The 16,619-nt window shown below is 44.5% G+C and overlaps 1 protein-coding gene across 4 annotated transcripts in view; it reads right to left on the minus strand.

The window, feature by feature from the left end:
- The window catches only part of COL18A1 (collagen type XVIII alpha 1 chain), a 333,914-nt gene that overhangs the window by 75,417 nt on the left and 241,878 nt on the right, over window positions 1-16,619 (minus strand). For all 4 annotated transcript variants that reach the window (XM_063933311.1, XM_063933309.1, XM_063933308.1 and 1 more), the window contains 6 exons: window positions 9,389-9,415; window positions 9,106-9,297; window positions 7,156-7,182; window positions 5,023-5,085; window positions 3,604-3,690; window positions 1,749-1,802 (listed from right to left, as the gene is read on the minus strand). In XM_063933311.1, the coding sequence (XP_063789381.1) occupies window positions 1,749-1,802; window positions 3,604-3,690; window positions 5,023-5,085; window positions 7,156-7,182; window positions 9,106-9,297; window positions 9,389-9,415 (450 nt within the window). The remainder of the gene's footprint in view (window positions 1-1,748; window positions 1,803-3,603; window positions 3,691-5,022; window positions 5,086-7,155; window positions 7,183-9,105; window positions 9,298-9,388; window positions 9,416-16,619) is intronic.

The raw sequence follows: 16,619 nt of genomic DNA on the forward strand, positions 1-16,619 counted from the left end.
GCGAGGCATCTGCAGGAGATAGACGCCTCCTACATGCATCTGACTCGCGACATTAACAGTCCGCAGTCGGTCTGTCCAGACGGGCCCAGGAAGCCTGTGTCCGACGACATAGACCCTGGGACGGCACACCTACAAAATGGGGATGACACGCCCCCATTTTGTACAACGGTCCCAGTTTCTCAGTTTAAAGTTCCATACACACTTTGCGTTTTAGCCCAGCGATGAACGCGGACATCGCTGGGCTGAAAAGCGCTCAGTGCATACACACTGAGCGCTTTTCCCCCCTGCCCAGCGATGTCAGTGGGGGTGAGCGGCTTTCCATAGCAGAACGCTATGGAAAGCCGCTCACCCCGCCGTTCATCTACTGGTAATACCAGTAGATGAACGGCGTCCGCCAGCGATGAAGCGGGAGTGCTCCTCAGCGCTCACCGCTTGTGCATACAAAATGTGCGGCTTTGAGCTGAAAGCAGCTCAACACACCAAAAGTGAGCTGCTTTCAGCTCAAAATCGCCCAGTGTGTATGGGCCTTTAAACTAAAAAACCTTCTAACCTTCATAAACTGAAAAGTGATGGTGTTGCTTATAAAGGCCAATCAAATTCTAGCTTACATTTCTCTATTGCATCTTATGAAATGGTAGACAGAATGTGATTGGTTGTCATGAGCAACACTATCTCTTTTCAAATTTTAGAAAATGTATATCTACAACATGATGTTAGATTTGGTCCTATGTTAATACTTATAAGTATAAGGGCATGCATTAATAAAAGTTCCATTTCAAATGTACACTAGGTGTAAGCAATAATCTTTGGCCTGAATATTGTACTAATATTCTAATATTCTGTGTAGATCTTTACATCTTAACCATTAATCTTCTTATATTTAATACTTGGCAGCGGATTTTGTCAGTATGTAGCAGAGTTATAGACTTTAAATACACCATTCCCTACTAAGGGGAGTGTACATGATAGAGGGGGCTTTAGAATATTCCTTTATGCTCCTCTCATTAAGAAAACTCTGGGGGGGGGGGGGGGGGGGGGGGTTGTGCAGTCTCTGCTTTGTTTGTAACATATTCAGGCCACACCCCCAATGATATCTGATTTGCCACCGACACTAGGCCCCGCCTCTACAGTGAGATGATGATTTATTTATTTATTTACAGTTATTTATTTAGCGCAGACATATTACACAGCGCCGACGTGGAGCTTACAATCTATATAACCTACCACAATGGAAACACATATACACTAGAATTAATATTTTGTACCATGAGAGGAAACTGGAGCACTCTGAGGAAACTCACGCAAACGTGGAGAGAACATATAAACTCCATACAATAGGACACTGGACAGATATACTAACCAATACCACCATTAATACATAAATAGAAGTAATTTAGACACCGGAGCTCTGTCAAGCTGATTTCTGCAGTTACAGAAACTAAGACATAGGCCGGGATGTAATAAAATTCCAGTTCGCTAGCTATGCAGGATGCCAGACTAATTCAGACCTTTTTCTTAAAGGGGCACTCACGTACAAGGCTAAACCATGCCTTTTACATGATTGACCCTTTAAAAAAGTCAGAATTTAGCCGGCATCCTGCATAGCTGCCAAACTGGAACTTCATTACATCCCAGCCCAATATATGACATTGGATTACTCTTTGTTAATCATTAACCCCGTGATGTATACAGAGAAAGTGAAAGGGAAAATGTAAAACATATTTAGCGTCTTTGTACCATAGACTTACCCTGATGTTTTCCAGATCACCCCCATATCCAGAACCCTCCATATCAATGAATGTCTAAATACAAAGGATGTGAAATGAGTATATATCATGTGTAACCGACAATAATTACACTTTGTTAAATACTATACTGTACACATTGGGAGGTGATTCCGAGTTGTTCGCTCGCTAGCTGCTTTTAGCAGCATTGCACACGCTAGGCCGCCGCCCTCTGGGAGTGTATCTTATCTTAGCAGAATAGCGAATTAAAGATTAGCAGAATTGCGAATAGAAAATTCTTAGTAGTTTCTGAGTAGCTCGAGACTTACTCCTACACTGCGATCAGCTCAGCCCGTTTCGTTCCTAGTTTGACGTCACAAACACGCCCTGCGTTCGGCCAGCCACTCCCCCGTTTCTCCAGACACTCCCGCGTTTTATCCTGGCACGCCTGCGTTTTTCTGCACACTCCCAGAAAACGGCCAGTTTCCGCCCAGAAACACCCACTTCCTGTCAATCACACTCCGATCACTTCAACGATGGAAATTCTTCGGTCGGACGTGAGTAAATCTACTAAGTTTTGAGCTAAAATACTTAGCGCATGCGCACGGCGTACCACGCGCATGCGCATTTTTGCCTTAATCGCTCCGTTGTGAAAATCGGCAACGAGCGAAAAACTCGGAATGAACCCCATTGTTTCCTAGGCAGAGCTGGAGCATTGCGGGGAAACAGGGGCAGTCTCATCAAAACAGAGGGTGTAGCACGAGAGTGATCGTGGCAGCTGCGTGACGTCACACGCAGCCACCGCGATCAGACAGATGGCGGTGGGCTACCTGCGTCAGCAGGAGGTAACCCTAATTTCTGCAAACAAGCAGAAATTGTGGTGCGATCGCAGTTTCTGCTTGATGAAGGGGGGTGGGAGGGTGGGTGCGGCGGTCAGCATGTGATCACAAGGATTGCAAATTCTGCTACTTAACAGAATTTGCAATCCTTACTGAATCGGGCCCATAGTTGTAAAACTGGTAAAAGTCATCAATGAACTCTGAAGTGCGTAACTCATACTTTAAAGGGTATCCGGACTCTGGGTCGACACCACGTAGGTCGACATCCATTGGTCGACAGTGAATAGGTCGACACTAGAAATAGGTTGACACGACCATTAGGTCGACATGAACAAGCTCGACATGCAAAAAGATCGACATGAGTTGTTTAATTTTTTTTTCTTTTTTTAACTTTTCCATACTTTATGATCCACGTGGACTACGATTGGGAATGGTAACCTGTGCGAGTGCAGCAAGGCACCTTGCCTAAAGCATGGCGAGCGAAGCAAGCAATGCAAGGGGACACGGTGCACCAACTGGGGTTCCCGGTCACATTTTAAGAAGAAAGCGACACCAAAAAAAACATGAAAACCTCATGTCGACCTTTTTTCATGTCAACCTAATGGCCCTGTCGACCTATTTCTAGTGTCGACTTAGCCACTATCGACCAATAGGTGTCGACCTAGCCACTGTCGACCCTGAGTCCCATACCCCTTTAATCTCCAGAATCCTAAATGTTTGTTGTGTACTGATGTATATCCGTGCTCCTGTTCCATTTTTCTCGGCTGATGCAGATACTGTATATACAAATGCACTGAGCAGGTTCTCATTGATGAGAAATGCTAGGTTTGAATTTATTTAAAATGCCATTCTGAATGGATTAATAATGGTCTGCATATGCAACAGACAGTTTTCCCCAATGAAATTATAAAAATTATTAAAAAACATTTCCTGGCCTCTCCCTAGCCCACAATGATAGTCCAGCTTCTTAGAATGTTCTAAGAAAAGAAAGTGAATCCTCAAAATTCAACACTAACAAGTGGGTTTGAGAACCTTCTTACCAATTTATCCATTTTGGAACCTAGGCCTGGTGGTCCGGGTGGCCCTGGTGGTCCAGGAAGACCTCTAATGCCAACTCCAACGTCTCCCTAAAAATGGAAACATGATAACTATTTTTGCAGAAACAAACATCATACATACATGTTTAATTAGAGTCACTGCCTATTGCAATAACTTCAAATATATCCGCAAAAAGCATAGATATTTCAATGTATAAATATGCGTGTAACATACAAATACAGCACATATCAAATTGACTTATAAAACTGGGTAATTTTGTAACCCTTCCACATTGGATTAGGAGTACATTTTCCACAAAGCATAATAGTGAAATTACTTGTAATAATGTTTCCTGCCACTAGATGGCACTTTAAGAAAATCGTACTACGCATGTCAGATGCATGGGAAGTACGTAGAGCACGCATACTCAGGGTTTGTGAATCTAATTATCATATTAGCGTCCTGCCTAATAATAAACAATTTAAAACCTCTATAGTCTGAGGAGATGGGTCAGTAAATCACTTGCCGCAAAACAAACCGCAGGTATGTCAAGGAATAGCGGAGAACTGCAAGTACTTTGACAGTCAAGTTCCATGTTTCATTAATTATTATAAGTAGCAACTGTCATTCAGCGCAAACTGTGGTTGTCACCAAGACCTCACCAATTTACAATGATTTAGCAAACCATGCAATTAGCCATATCACAGCAAATACAGTTTTTGCATTTGGCCTATGCCATGGCAACAGGTTCCACTGTAAAAGCAATCTGATGTATGCTCCATCTGTATACTGGGCGGGATGTAATGCCGCCCAACTTCGGCCGACATGCAGAGTTCTGGCCAAACTCTGACTTATTTTTTAAAGGGGTAATCCTTTACAAGGGATTGCCCCTTTCAAAAAAAATGTCAGAGTTCGAGCAGAATCCCGTACATCGGCCAAACTCGTGCAGCATTTAAATCCGCCCACTGTTTTCATGTTACAATTAATCTAAGTGCTAATCTAATTCTTCTAAATATTGAATCTCTTTCATTTTACCTCATCACGTTATGCACTCCTGTAGTTGCGTTTCTTTTCTCTTACACAGCTTTTCTTACAGGTAGTCTTTTGTCATAAAGTCACATTTCACACACTGCATTCAAATGGTGACTCTATGTTGCATTTTGCAGTGGCGCATTCCTCACTACAGATTATAATTATGGCTTACATACTCACTTTGCCACTTTGATACATCTTTACAGCATTCTAAGGAACAATTCACTAACATATAACAGTTAAGAGCTTTTTCAAAATTACCATCTACTCAGCTGACACTGGAGCCATGTTCCTGGCCAACCACGATGCAGCTCATATACATTTGTATACGTTTCTGCTGCTACAGAGAAAGAGCGAAAATGCAAATCACCAAATCACATTAGTAATACCTTGTCTCCTTTCTGGCCGGCATCACCTGGGGTTCCTGGGAAGCCCTGAGGTCCAATTTCACCCTGTGTGCAACAAACATTGACACGATTAAGAATATATATATATATATATATATATATATGTAGTTCAACTCGCCGGGTGCCTCCGTTGTATGTCTGTATATACAGCGGGTAGTTGGCGGCACCCACGGTAAAAAAAAAAAAAAAAAAACAGTCAAGAATCCAAATAGAACTTCAACGTTTCGATTTTAGTATAAAATTGTCATCAGGAATGTACAACATATCAACAAGCTTACCTTTATACCTTACACGCCACCAGTGCCCGCGTGCTGAACCCCGCTGACTTCCTGCTTGTACTGACGTCATCAGCTACGGCCCCGCCGTTGCCTAGATTAGGTAAGCTTTGTGATACGTTGTACATTCCTGATGTAGATTTTATACTAAAATCGAAACGTTGAAGTTCTATTTGGATTCTTGACTGTTTTTTTTTTGACCGTGAGTGCCACCTACTACCCGCTGCATATATATATATATATATATATATATACAGGGGAGATGGCAGCCTGAAGTCCTGGTCTTGAGAAAGGCTCTGATGGGGGCCGAAACGTTAACCGTGACCCTGTAAATATGTGAGGTTGGAATAAAAGAAACCTTTTTTTCACTCTGGTGAGTGCGGTCTTTGCAAGCCATATATATATATATATATATATACATACACACATATACACACTGTATGTGTATATATATATATATAGAGAGAGAGAGAGAGAGAGAGAGAGAGTGAAATGTTGATATTGACATTGTATCTTTATTTTTGTAGTCCTGAGTGCCGCACTTATACTATTCTATATTTGTTTTTCACACATGCTTAAGCACTCATATTCTCCTATATTATTTAGTTGATATCGTTAAACTTTGGTTGCTTGGCGGTTGCCATTTTGAGATATCCACAGACTTGCAGTATCAATTAAATACAAGTTTAAGGAGTGATGTTCCCTTGATATGCTAATTAGCCCAAATCTGCATGGTGGAATACCAGCTTGATATGTCTTTTTTTGATACTTCATAGTTTTTTTTCCATTTTTGTGCTATTGGTAAGAGATACTCCTGATGAAGTTTTGTGAGGAGATGAAACGTGTAGGGTAAAAGAGGCTGTGAGGATTTGTAACTGAATGCTAGCACCTCTACAATAGAGATGAAAAAACTTTGACCTCAGGAGTGAGTAATCTTAAGGGCCCCATACACTAGAGCGATTATGCCCGATTTCAGCCCAATTCAGGCATTCGGCCCGATATATTGGGTGAAATCGGGCATTTTTCAGGTGGCTCCGTTCCGATCTGATCCAATGTGTGTTCCCGTGAGCCTCGGATCGGATCATCCAGATTGAATGTGCTGTACATTCAATCAGGTCCGACCTGGGGGCATGGTTGGGACCGCCCAGGATACATCAGATGCAAAATGACAGCATCCAATGTATCTTGGGCTATCCTGTCCCCCGGGAGGCTGCTGGGGTGATCGCTTGCAATCGCCTCCGATATGCGGTCGGATAAGTGTATGGGGCCCTTAACAGTGGTCTATTCCAATAATTCTATTGTGTCATATTGCTCTGGTCTTGTGTGAATTTGTATTTTCAATAATCTGTGATTTTAATAATTTTTTATACTTTTGCATCAATTATGTGTCCATTGGCCTGAATATATTGCGTGTCATTATATGATATAGTGGTATATAGAAAATATAGGATAAATGAGAACGAGGCATCAACATAATCATTAGAGATTAATCTATATCGGAACCAAGTACATTTAGCTCCATAAAGGAGTTAAAACCCCTTTTAACAATCAAAAGAACTCCTCCAAATGTTAATTTCTGTGTGTGTGTATGTATATATATATATATATATATATATATATATATATATAATATATAATACACACACACACACCCACCCACAACCACACAGAAACAGTTCACTGATTTCATTTATGAGTATGACATATAATACTATGTTAACAGGTGGTCCTGAGTATATAATACATCCGAGTATATAATGCAGATGAGTATATAATGCAGATGAGTATATAATACATATGAGTATATAATACATATGAGCATATAATACGAGTGACTTACAGCTTTGCCATCTTCCCCAGGATCACCCTGAAATGACAAATACAGAAAGTTTAGATAGTAGACACATCTCGGTGATCAGCTCCTCAGAAACCAATAATGTACATAGCGCCAACAGTTAGAATTAAAGATCTCAACCCAAAAAGTAAAATATTCAATAAGTTATTACTTAAAACATTTTTCCAGGCCTGATTCAGAGTCAAACCCACATGCTGCCGCACTGTGTGCTTATGATAAAATGTGGCTCTCAGCCTGTACTCAGAGATGGCGGCATCTATGCAGCCGCAACGTCCCATCCATCCGCTTGCTGAAGTAACTGCCATCACGGTCAGCAAGCAATTGCGCCCTACAGCTGGTGCTAGAGATTCATCTGAACCAAAGGGTCAGTGCGTACTCTCACTTCAGAATAGGTTGCAACTGCCCCTACACAAACATGACACGTCCTCGCAATACTTAGCCTAGGTGCGGACGACATGGCTGTCATCCATTTATACTATAGTCAGCCGCTGGTGTGGACGCAGCTGAGATGCATTTGACTCCGCCTGTAGTTACTCAGCGAAGCATACGATTGGCTACAAAGACTACAAGGATTATTTTCCTTTTACGAAGGATGCAAAAGTGAAAGTCTGAACTCAGCAGTAAACCGGCTTTCCATATGGTGTTTGGAAATATGGACTAGAACAATAGAGAGTAAGGTAAGAGCGTTGTATAGTGTTACTGAATATGTCTGTATATTCACAAGTGCATCATGTTAGAATTGTGACCACATAACCCGGCAGTGTCTGTAGTGTAGTATTCTCATATTCCCAGTATTCTTGCAAGAAGTGACTAAGACTTATAACACCAGGGCAGAGCCAGTGGGTCAACTCTGTGGCCGTAACTGAGGATAGTTTGGTAACAAGCCTGTGGGGTCAAATTGTGCAGATCTGTTTGTCTGATATTACAGCTAAACAACCGTTCACATGGGGCACTATTACGTATGAGCAGTTGATGACCAGACAAATAAGTTGCTTCGTTATCAACTGATCTAATTTAACAGCATGCCCGGATAAAATTCCGAAATATACCAATTCTTTTCTGTGAGGAAAAATAATAGTTTAATCTCAATCGCCTTGCAATGATTGAGCAATTTGCATGTGCAGGTGCCTCCAAGGGACGCTTTGGTCAGGCACCCTGCAGCCTGTGGAGCTGCACAGAGCGTCCTAGGGAAGCTTCAGGCAGACCTATACTTCCCAGAGCTGGTGACCCCTGACCCAAAGGCATGACATCATGATGTTACAGGTGTAGGGGGAGGGGCCAGCACAGGACGCACTGCCACCTTGTTACAGTGCTGGGACAACAGTGACAATGCTGATAGACTAGATTTACCTGTTAAACCAGCATAAGACTTGGCACAGCAGATTCAGGAAGGATCTATATAGATTGGTGTATTACTCATTAACACTTGCCAATGCAAAATGACTGGACAAACAATCAACACACTTGGCTGAACTTACAAACATGAAAGGCCTAATCCTACGAGTCTTCATTGGTCTTGTCTAACTGCATCAGACACCAATACATGTATGGATCTGGGGATAAGAGTGATCCTTCTCTAATTAACTAGATCAAGTTTATCGAAGCTCGGACTTATAGGGCCGTACGAGTTCGGCCGGAGTCTCGGAGCGCAATCAATTAGATCTGGCCCATATTTTTTACTTTTGCTTTGTTGCTGATTTAAAAAGATGAATCAACCAATAAATAAATATAAACATAACATTGAGGCACTGTACATTTATATTCTTATTCTTTATTAATTTATCAATTTCAGGTTATCCCTAGCTTGGCAACCTTTTTGGCTCTTCTGCAGTTGATTAACTACAACTCCAAGAATGCTCTGCCATTCAAAACTTGAAAGAGTAGAAAAAAGTTATACACCTGAGAAAGAAAACAGCTCTCACATATAGTACTTACAGGTTCTCCTTCATTTCCTGGAGGTCCCTGGGGACCGGGTGGACCCGGGAGTCCTGTGACTTGCTGCACGGTGCTGCCATCACTCTTCTGCAAAACTGACGGCCCTGGGGGACCAGCTGGCCCTGGTGGGCCGGAAGGTCCTGATTCTCCTTTCTGTCCCTTTACTCCCGGATACCCGAACCCTGCACCACCCTAAAGAGAGACGATTTGATATGTTACTGCACTTGTGGGTGACCAACCAATAGACCTTAAACCACTACAACATGCCCAAGGAAATACTCACTTTGACTCCAAGTTCTCCTTTTTGGCCCTACATGAATTAAAATACAAGTATTAATGATTATCTGAGTAAAACATCTCTTCAGATAGGAAATACAAATATTATATTATCTTTTATTTATATGGTGCTGCCGCAACAAAGTGTCCGCTGTACAGTATACTCATCTACAGTACATTAGATTTCTCCTCTCCAGGAGAAGTCCAGGATGGAGCTTATGAGGGTGGAGCCGGGGGCTTATTGTTACTGGATCTGGCCCCCTTTATGGTATAATGGAACAAATTACCGGTCTATGAAGGGGCGGGGGGGGGGGGGGGGTGGTAAAAAATGCAGCAAATTAGATATGATCGCATTAGAATTGACCCTGTCCCCTACCTAGGATGTCTTTGGAGGGTAGGTAAGTATGCCGTACAGGGATTATTAATGCAATTGTATATTACTACATGCAGCTGTGTCCTCATACATGTTTACTGCAGTCACGCCAAACAGACCCTCACAGCGCCAGGTCAAGTGAGACTTTGCTAGCACTGGGCATCTTTTTTGTGCTTTTTTACCCAAAAATGAGTCTTAGCCGCAACGAGATGTAACCAGGGCGCACCAGAAGACTGTGGTGATTAATTTGATATATGACATTTATCTGATATATGTGTGTGACTCTGAATCTGTATACAAAGTGCTACGATGCAGCAGCCGCTGCTTTTTTCCACGCCAAGTTCCTTCGTTGCTTCATATACAGACTCCGTCACACACTCACTATATACACGTGTCATATATCAAATTAATCAGCACAGTCTTCTGGTGCGTACTGACTGCATTGCGTTGTAACTAAGACGCATTTTCTGCAAACGAAAAATAAAAGGTCAAACTAGTAGAGTTGCATGAGACCTGGCGGCTCACTCGTACCAAGCATCTTATGCTCCATAGCGTATTTAGGTTTGATGTATGGGACTACCAAAAGCAGGGTGGAATGAGAGGGATAAATCTGGGGATCAACTCATTAAGCATAGTAAGAGTAAGTCATTAAAAGTTGTTTGGAGGAGGGGAGAAGAGTAGGAAGTAAATCCTGTAAACAACAAATGGGCAGACACCTAAGATCAGGGCTGGATTAAGGGGGGGGGCACAGTGTATGAGTTCCTCCACCGGTCAGAGCACACTGCCGATATGTTCTACCTGCCCACTACCGCTTGGGTGCTGTTTGGCAGCACATAGGCAGAAGGACATCATGCGGGGAGAGAGGAGACTACTAAGGTGCAGCAGCCTCCCTGGACCTCTCTGACTCCCTGTGCAGCAGTCTCCTCTCTCTCTCTACCCGATGTTCCACAGCATCGATTGGTAGTGAGGAGGTGAGAAGTGTTACAATCGCACAGATTGCCACCCCACACCCCCTCCAGTATTCGCCCTTGGGAGAGGTGTTGACAAGAGGGGGAGGGCCGGAGGAGTGGGGGCGGGCCTCCCCGGTCTTAACTGCCCTGGGCTCCCTGAAGGCTTAGTCTGGCCCTGCCCAGGATCAGCTGCTGTTGGGGGGGTGGAAGGGGTACAAATATGGACTGGTGACAGGGATAATGCTAGGAGAAAGAAAAGGCCCTGCCCATGAGGCTAGGGCCATCCACCTTATCATCAACTTTAGCCAAGTACCTACAAATATTATAGACTAACACCATTTCTAAAGCCCATATGATTCTTTTCCATATGATTTACTTAACAGAGCTATAAACAAGATATTTAAAACATCGCGCTGTGTGTTACTGTTTTTTTTACTTTAATAAATATAAGCAATATTGAGTTATATATATAAAAAAATATAAGGAAAAAGATATATATATTATAAGAGTGGCTCTGTATAAATCAGTGATGAGATCGGGAGATGTCCGCAAATGTCTCAAATAACATTTAATACATATACATATACATAAAAACAATGCCCTCCTGCTTCTTGTGCCGCCCTGTCTGTTTACATGGGCGACCGCCGTGATGTTGTCTGATTGGATCAGTACCGGCTGGTTCTGAAGCAGGGGCCTTGCTTGGCATAGGGCACTGTAAATGGCCCTTAGCTCCAGAATATTTATGTGAAGCGAAATCTCCTGATTTGACCACAGTCCTTGGAAATTTCTTCCCTGTGTGACTGCACCCCAGCCCCGAAGGCTGGCATCCGTGGTCACCAGGACCCAGTCCTGTATTCCGAATCTGCGACCCTCTAGTAGATGAGCCCTCTGCAGCCACCACAGCAGCGACACCCTGGTCCCTGCCGACAGGGTTATCCGCTGTTGCATCTGGAGATGGGACTCATCTACAGTACATTAGATTTCTCCTCTCCAGGAGAAGTCCAGGATGGAGCTTATGAGGGTGGAGCCGGGGGCTTATTGTTACTGGATCTGGCCCCCTTTATGGTATAATGGAACAAATTACCGGTCTATGAAGGGGCGGGGGGGGGGGGGGGGGGTGGTAAAAAATGCAGCAAATTAGATATGATCGCATTAGAATTGACCCTGTCCCCTACCTAGGATGTCTTTGGAGGGTAGGTAAGTATGCCGTACAGGGATTATTAATGCAATTGTATATTACTACATGCAGCTGTGTCCTCATACATGTTTACTGCAGTCACGCCAAACAGACCCTCACAGCGCCAGGTCAAGTGAGACTTTGCTAGCACTGGGCATCTTTTTTGTGCTTTTTTACCCAAAAATGAGTCTTAGCCGCAACGAGATGTAACCAGGGCGCACCAGAAGACTGTGGTGATTAATTTGATATATGACATTTATCTGATATATGTGTGTGACTCTGAATCTGTATACAAAGTGCTACGATGCAGCAGCCGCTGCTTTTTTCCACGCCAAGTTCCTTCGTTGCTTCATATACAGACTCCGTCACACACTCACTATATACACGTGTCATATATCAAATTAATCAGCACAGTCTTCTGGTGCGTACTGACTGCATTGCGTTGTAACTAAGACGCATTTTCTGCAAACGAAAAATAAAAGGTCAAACTAGTAGAGTTGCATGAGACCTGGCGGCTCACTCGTACCAAGCATCTTATGCTCCATAGCGTATTTAGGTTTGATGTATGGGACTACCAAAAGCAGGGTGGAATGAGAGGGATAAATCTGGGGATCAACTCATTAAGCATAGTAAGAGTAAGTCATTAAAAGTTGTTTGGAGGAGGGGAGAAGAGTAGGAAGTAAATCCTGTAAACAACAAATGGGCAGACACCTAAGATCAGGGCTGGATTAAGGGGGGGGGCACAGTGTATGAGTTCCTCCACCGGTCAGAGCACACTGCCGATATGTTCTACCTGCCCACTACCGCTTGGGTGCTGTTTGGCAGCACATAGGCAGAAGGACATCATGCGGGGAGAGAGGAGACTACTAAGGTGCAGCAGCCTCCCTGGACCTCTCTGACTCCCTGTGCAGCAGTCTCCTCTCTCTCTCTACCCGATGTTCCACAGCATCGATTGGTAGTGAGGAGGTGAGAAGTGTTACAATCGCACAGATTGCCACCCCACACCCCCTCCAGTATTCGCCCTTGGGAGAGGTGTTGACAAGAGGGGGAGGGCCGGAGGAGTGGGGGCGGGCCTCCCCGGTCTTAACTGCCCTGGGCTCCCTGAAGGCTTAGTCTGGCCCTGCCCAGGATCAGCTGCTGTTGGGGGGGTGGAAGGGGTACAAATATGGACTGGTGACAGGGATAATGCTAGGAGAAAGAAAAGGCCCTGCCCATGAGGCTAGGGCCATCCACCTTATCATCAACTTTAGCCAAGTACCTACAAATATTATAGACTAACACCATTTCTAAAGCCCATATGATTCTTTTCCATATGATTTACTTAACAGAGCTATAAACAAGATATTTAAAACATCGCGCTGTGTGTTACTGTTTTTTTTACTTTAATAAATATAAGCAATATTGAGTTATATATATAAAAAAATATAAGGAAAAAGATATATATATTATAAGAGTGGCTCTGTATAAATCAGTGATGAGATCGGGAGATGTCCGCAAATGTCTCAAATAACATTTAATACATATACATATACATAAAAACAATGCCCTCCTGCTTCTTGTGCCGCCCTGTCTGTTTACATGGGCGACCGCCGTGATGTTGTCTGATTGGATCAGTACCGGCTGGTTCTGAAGCAGGGGCCTTGCTTGGCATAGGGCACTGTAAATGGCCCTTAGCTCCAGAATATTTATGTGAAGCGAAATCTCCTGATTTGACCACAGTCCTTGGAAATTTCTTCCCTGTGTGACTGCACCCCAGCCCCGAAGGCTGGCATCCGTGGTCACCAGGACCCAGTCCTGTATTCCGAATCTGCGACCCTCTAGTAGATGAGCCCTCTGCAGCCACCACAGCAGCGACACCCTGGTCCCTGCCGACAGGGTTATCCGCTGTTGCATCTGGAGATGGGACCCGGACCATTTGTCCAACAGGTCCCACTGGAAAGTCCTTGCGTGGAACCTTCCGAATGGAATTGCTTCGTACGAAGCTACCATTTTCCCAGGACTCGTGTGCATTGATGTACCGACACCTGTCCCGGTTTTAGGAGGTCTCTGACTAGAGATGACAACTCCTCGGCTTTTTCCACTGGAAGAAACACTTTTTTCTGGTCTGTGTCCAGAATCATTCCCAGGAACAGAAGACGTGTCGTCGGGACCAGCTGTGACTTTGGAATATTGAGAATCCAGCCGTGCTGTTGCAGTTCTTCCCGAGAAAGTGCTACCCCCACTACCAACTGTTCCTTGGACCTCGCCTTTATCAGGAGATCGTCCAAGTACGGGATAACTAAAAACTCCCTTCTTGCGAAGGAGTATCATCATGTCGGCCATTACCTTGGTAAAGACCCTCGGTGCCGTGGATAACCCAAACGGCAGCGTCTGGAACTGATAGTGACAGTCCTGTACCACAAACCTGAGGTACTCCTGGTGAGGAGGGTAAATGGGGACATGCAGGTAAGCATCCTTGATGTCCAGAGAGGCCCTGTAATCCCCCTCGTCCAGGTTCGCAATAACCGCCCTGAGCGATTCCATCTTGAACTTGAATCTTTTGATACAAGGATTTTAAATTTAATATGGGTCTCACCGAACCTTCCGGTTTCGGTACCACAAACATTGTGGAATAGTAACCCTTTCCTTGTTGAAGGAGGGGTACCTTGACAATCACTTGCAGTGAATACAGTTTTTAGATAACCACCACACTGCCTCCCTGGCAGAGGGAGTTGCCGGTAAGGCAGATTTTAGGAAACGGCGGGGGGGCAGACGTCTCGAATTCCAGCCTGTACCCCTGAGATACTGTTTGAAGAACCCCGGGATCCGCCTGTGAGAGAGCCCACTGTGCGCTGAAATTTTTGAGACGGGCCCCCACCGTACCCGGGTCCGCCTGAGCAGTCCCAGCGTCATGCTGTGGACTTACCGGACGCAGGGGAGGACTTCTGCTCTTGGGAACTAGCTGTGTGCTGCAGCTTTTTCCCTCTACCTTTTCCTCTTGGCAGAAAAGATGAGCCTTCAGCCCTCTTGCTTTTCTGGGGCCGAAAGGACTGTACCTGATAATACAGTGCTTTCTTTTGCTGTGGGGTAGCTTGTGGCAACCAGTTTGATTTCCCAGCAGTAGCTGTGGAAACGAGGTCTGAAAGACCATCCCCAAACAGTTCCACCCCCTTATAGGGCAAAACTTCCATGTGCCGTTTTGAATCGGCATCGCTTTTACATAGCGCTTATTTGTGATGCCAGCCGGCAAATATCCCTCTGTGCATCACGCATGTATAAGACAGCGTCTTTTATATGCTCTATTGTCAGCAAAATATTGTCCCTATCCATAGTATTATCCGACAGGGAATCTGACCACGCAGCTGCCGCACTGCACCTCCATGCCGAGGCAATAGCTGGTCTCAATATAATGCCGTGTGTGTGTATATAGCTTTAAGGGTAGTTTCCTGCTTTCTATCAGCAGGTTCCTTTAGGGCGGCCGTATCCGGAGACGGTAGTGCCACCTTTTTTAATAAGCGTGTCAGCGCTTTATCTACCCTAGGGGGTATTTCCCAACGTGACCTATCCTCTGGCGGAAAAGCGTACGCTGCTTAGAAATTATCAATTTCTTATCGGGGGAAGTCCACGCTTCCTCACACACCTCATATTAATTTCTCAGATGCAGGAAAAACTACAGGTAGTTTTTTCTCACCAACATAATACCCTTTTTTGTGGTACCTGGGGTATTATCAGAAATGTGTAATACATTTTTCATTGCCTCAATCATGTAACGGGTGGACCTATTGGAGGGTACACTAGTCTCATCGTCGTCGACACTGGAGTCGGTATCCGTGTCGACATCTGTGTCTGTCACCTGAGGTAGCGGGCGTTTTAAAGCCCCTGATGACATTTGAGACGCTGGAACAGGCACAAGCTGAGTAGCCGGCTGTCCTATGTTGTCAAACCTTTTGTGTAAGGAGTTGACACCTTCCATAAGTCCATCCACACAGGTGTCGACCCCGCAGGGGGTGACATCACATTCACAGGCATTTGCTCCGCCTCCACATCATTTTCCTCATCATACATGTCGACACAGCAGTACCGACACACAGCACACACACACAGGGAATGCTCTGACAGAGGACAGGACCCCCTTTGGGGAGACAGAGGGAGAGTATGCCAGCACACACCAGAGCGCTATATATCACAGGGATATCACCTATAGAGAGTGTTTTCCCTTATAGCTGCATTATTATAATATACTGCGCCTAATTTCTCTTTCATCCATCTGGGGGACGCTGCGCAGTTACTTGTGGGGTTAGAGGTGTGTGGTTGTGGAGTTTGGCACAGAACTATTAAGAACTGACCCCTCCCCCCTCTAACCCCTCCCATCTCCTTCCTGCCCAGCCAGCACCTCAGTTTTAGTTTTGTGCCTGTGGAGTACAGACACAGATTTTTCTCTCATGAAGATTTTAGTTAGGTATTTTATTATTTTATCACTTGGAGTGCCTAGTCCCTGTATACAGGTGACAGGTGCTACTAGAGTGGGGTTAGCTAGAGATTCCCACTCTGTTCTGCCGCTGAAAGCCACCACACTTCGGTCACTGGGGCTGGATTCCTGTTCCTAAGAAGTCGGCAGTGAGGAGGTACAGGATAGACACAATCTGTCTGACAGTATTGGTCTATCCTTCCCTATATAATATAGAATATATAATATAGAATATTTGTACTTATACTTGTGTGCCTCTTCCCCCCCCCCCCTCCCCCTCCGCTCTCTCTC

This window comes from Pseudophryne corroboree, chromosome 7 (assembly GCF_028390025.1).
Source record: "Pseudophryne corroboree isolate aPseCor3 chromosome 7, aPseCor3.hap2, whole genome shotgun sequence".
Taxonomy (NCBI): Eukaryota; Metazoa; Chordata; class Amphibia; order Anura; family Myobatrachidae; genus Pseudophryne; species Pseudophryne corroboree.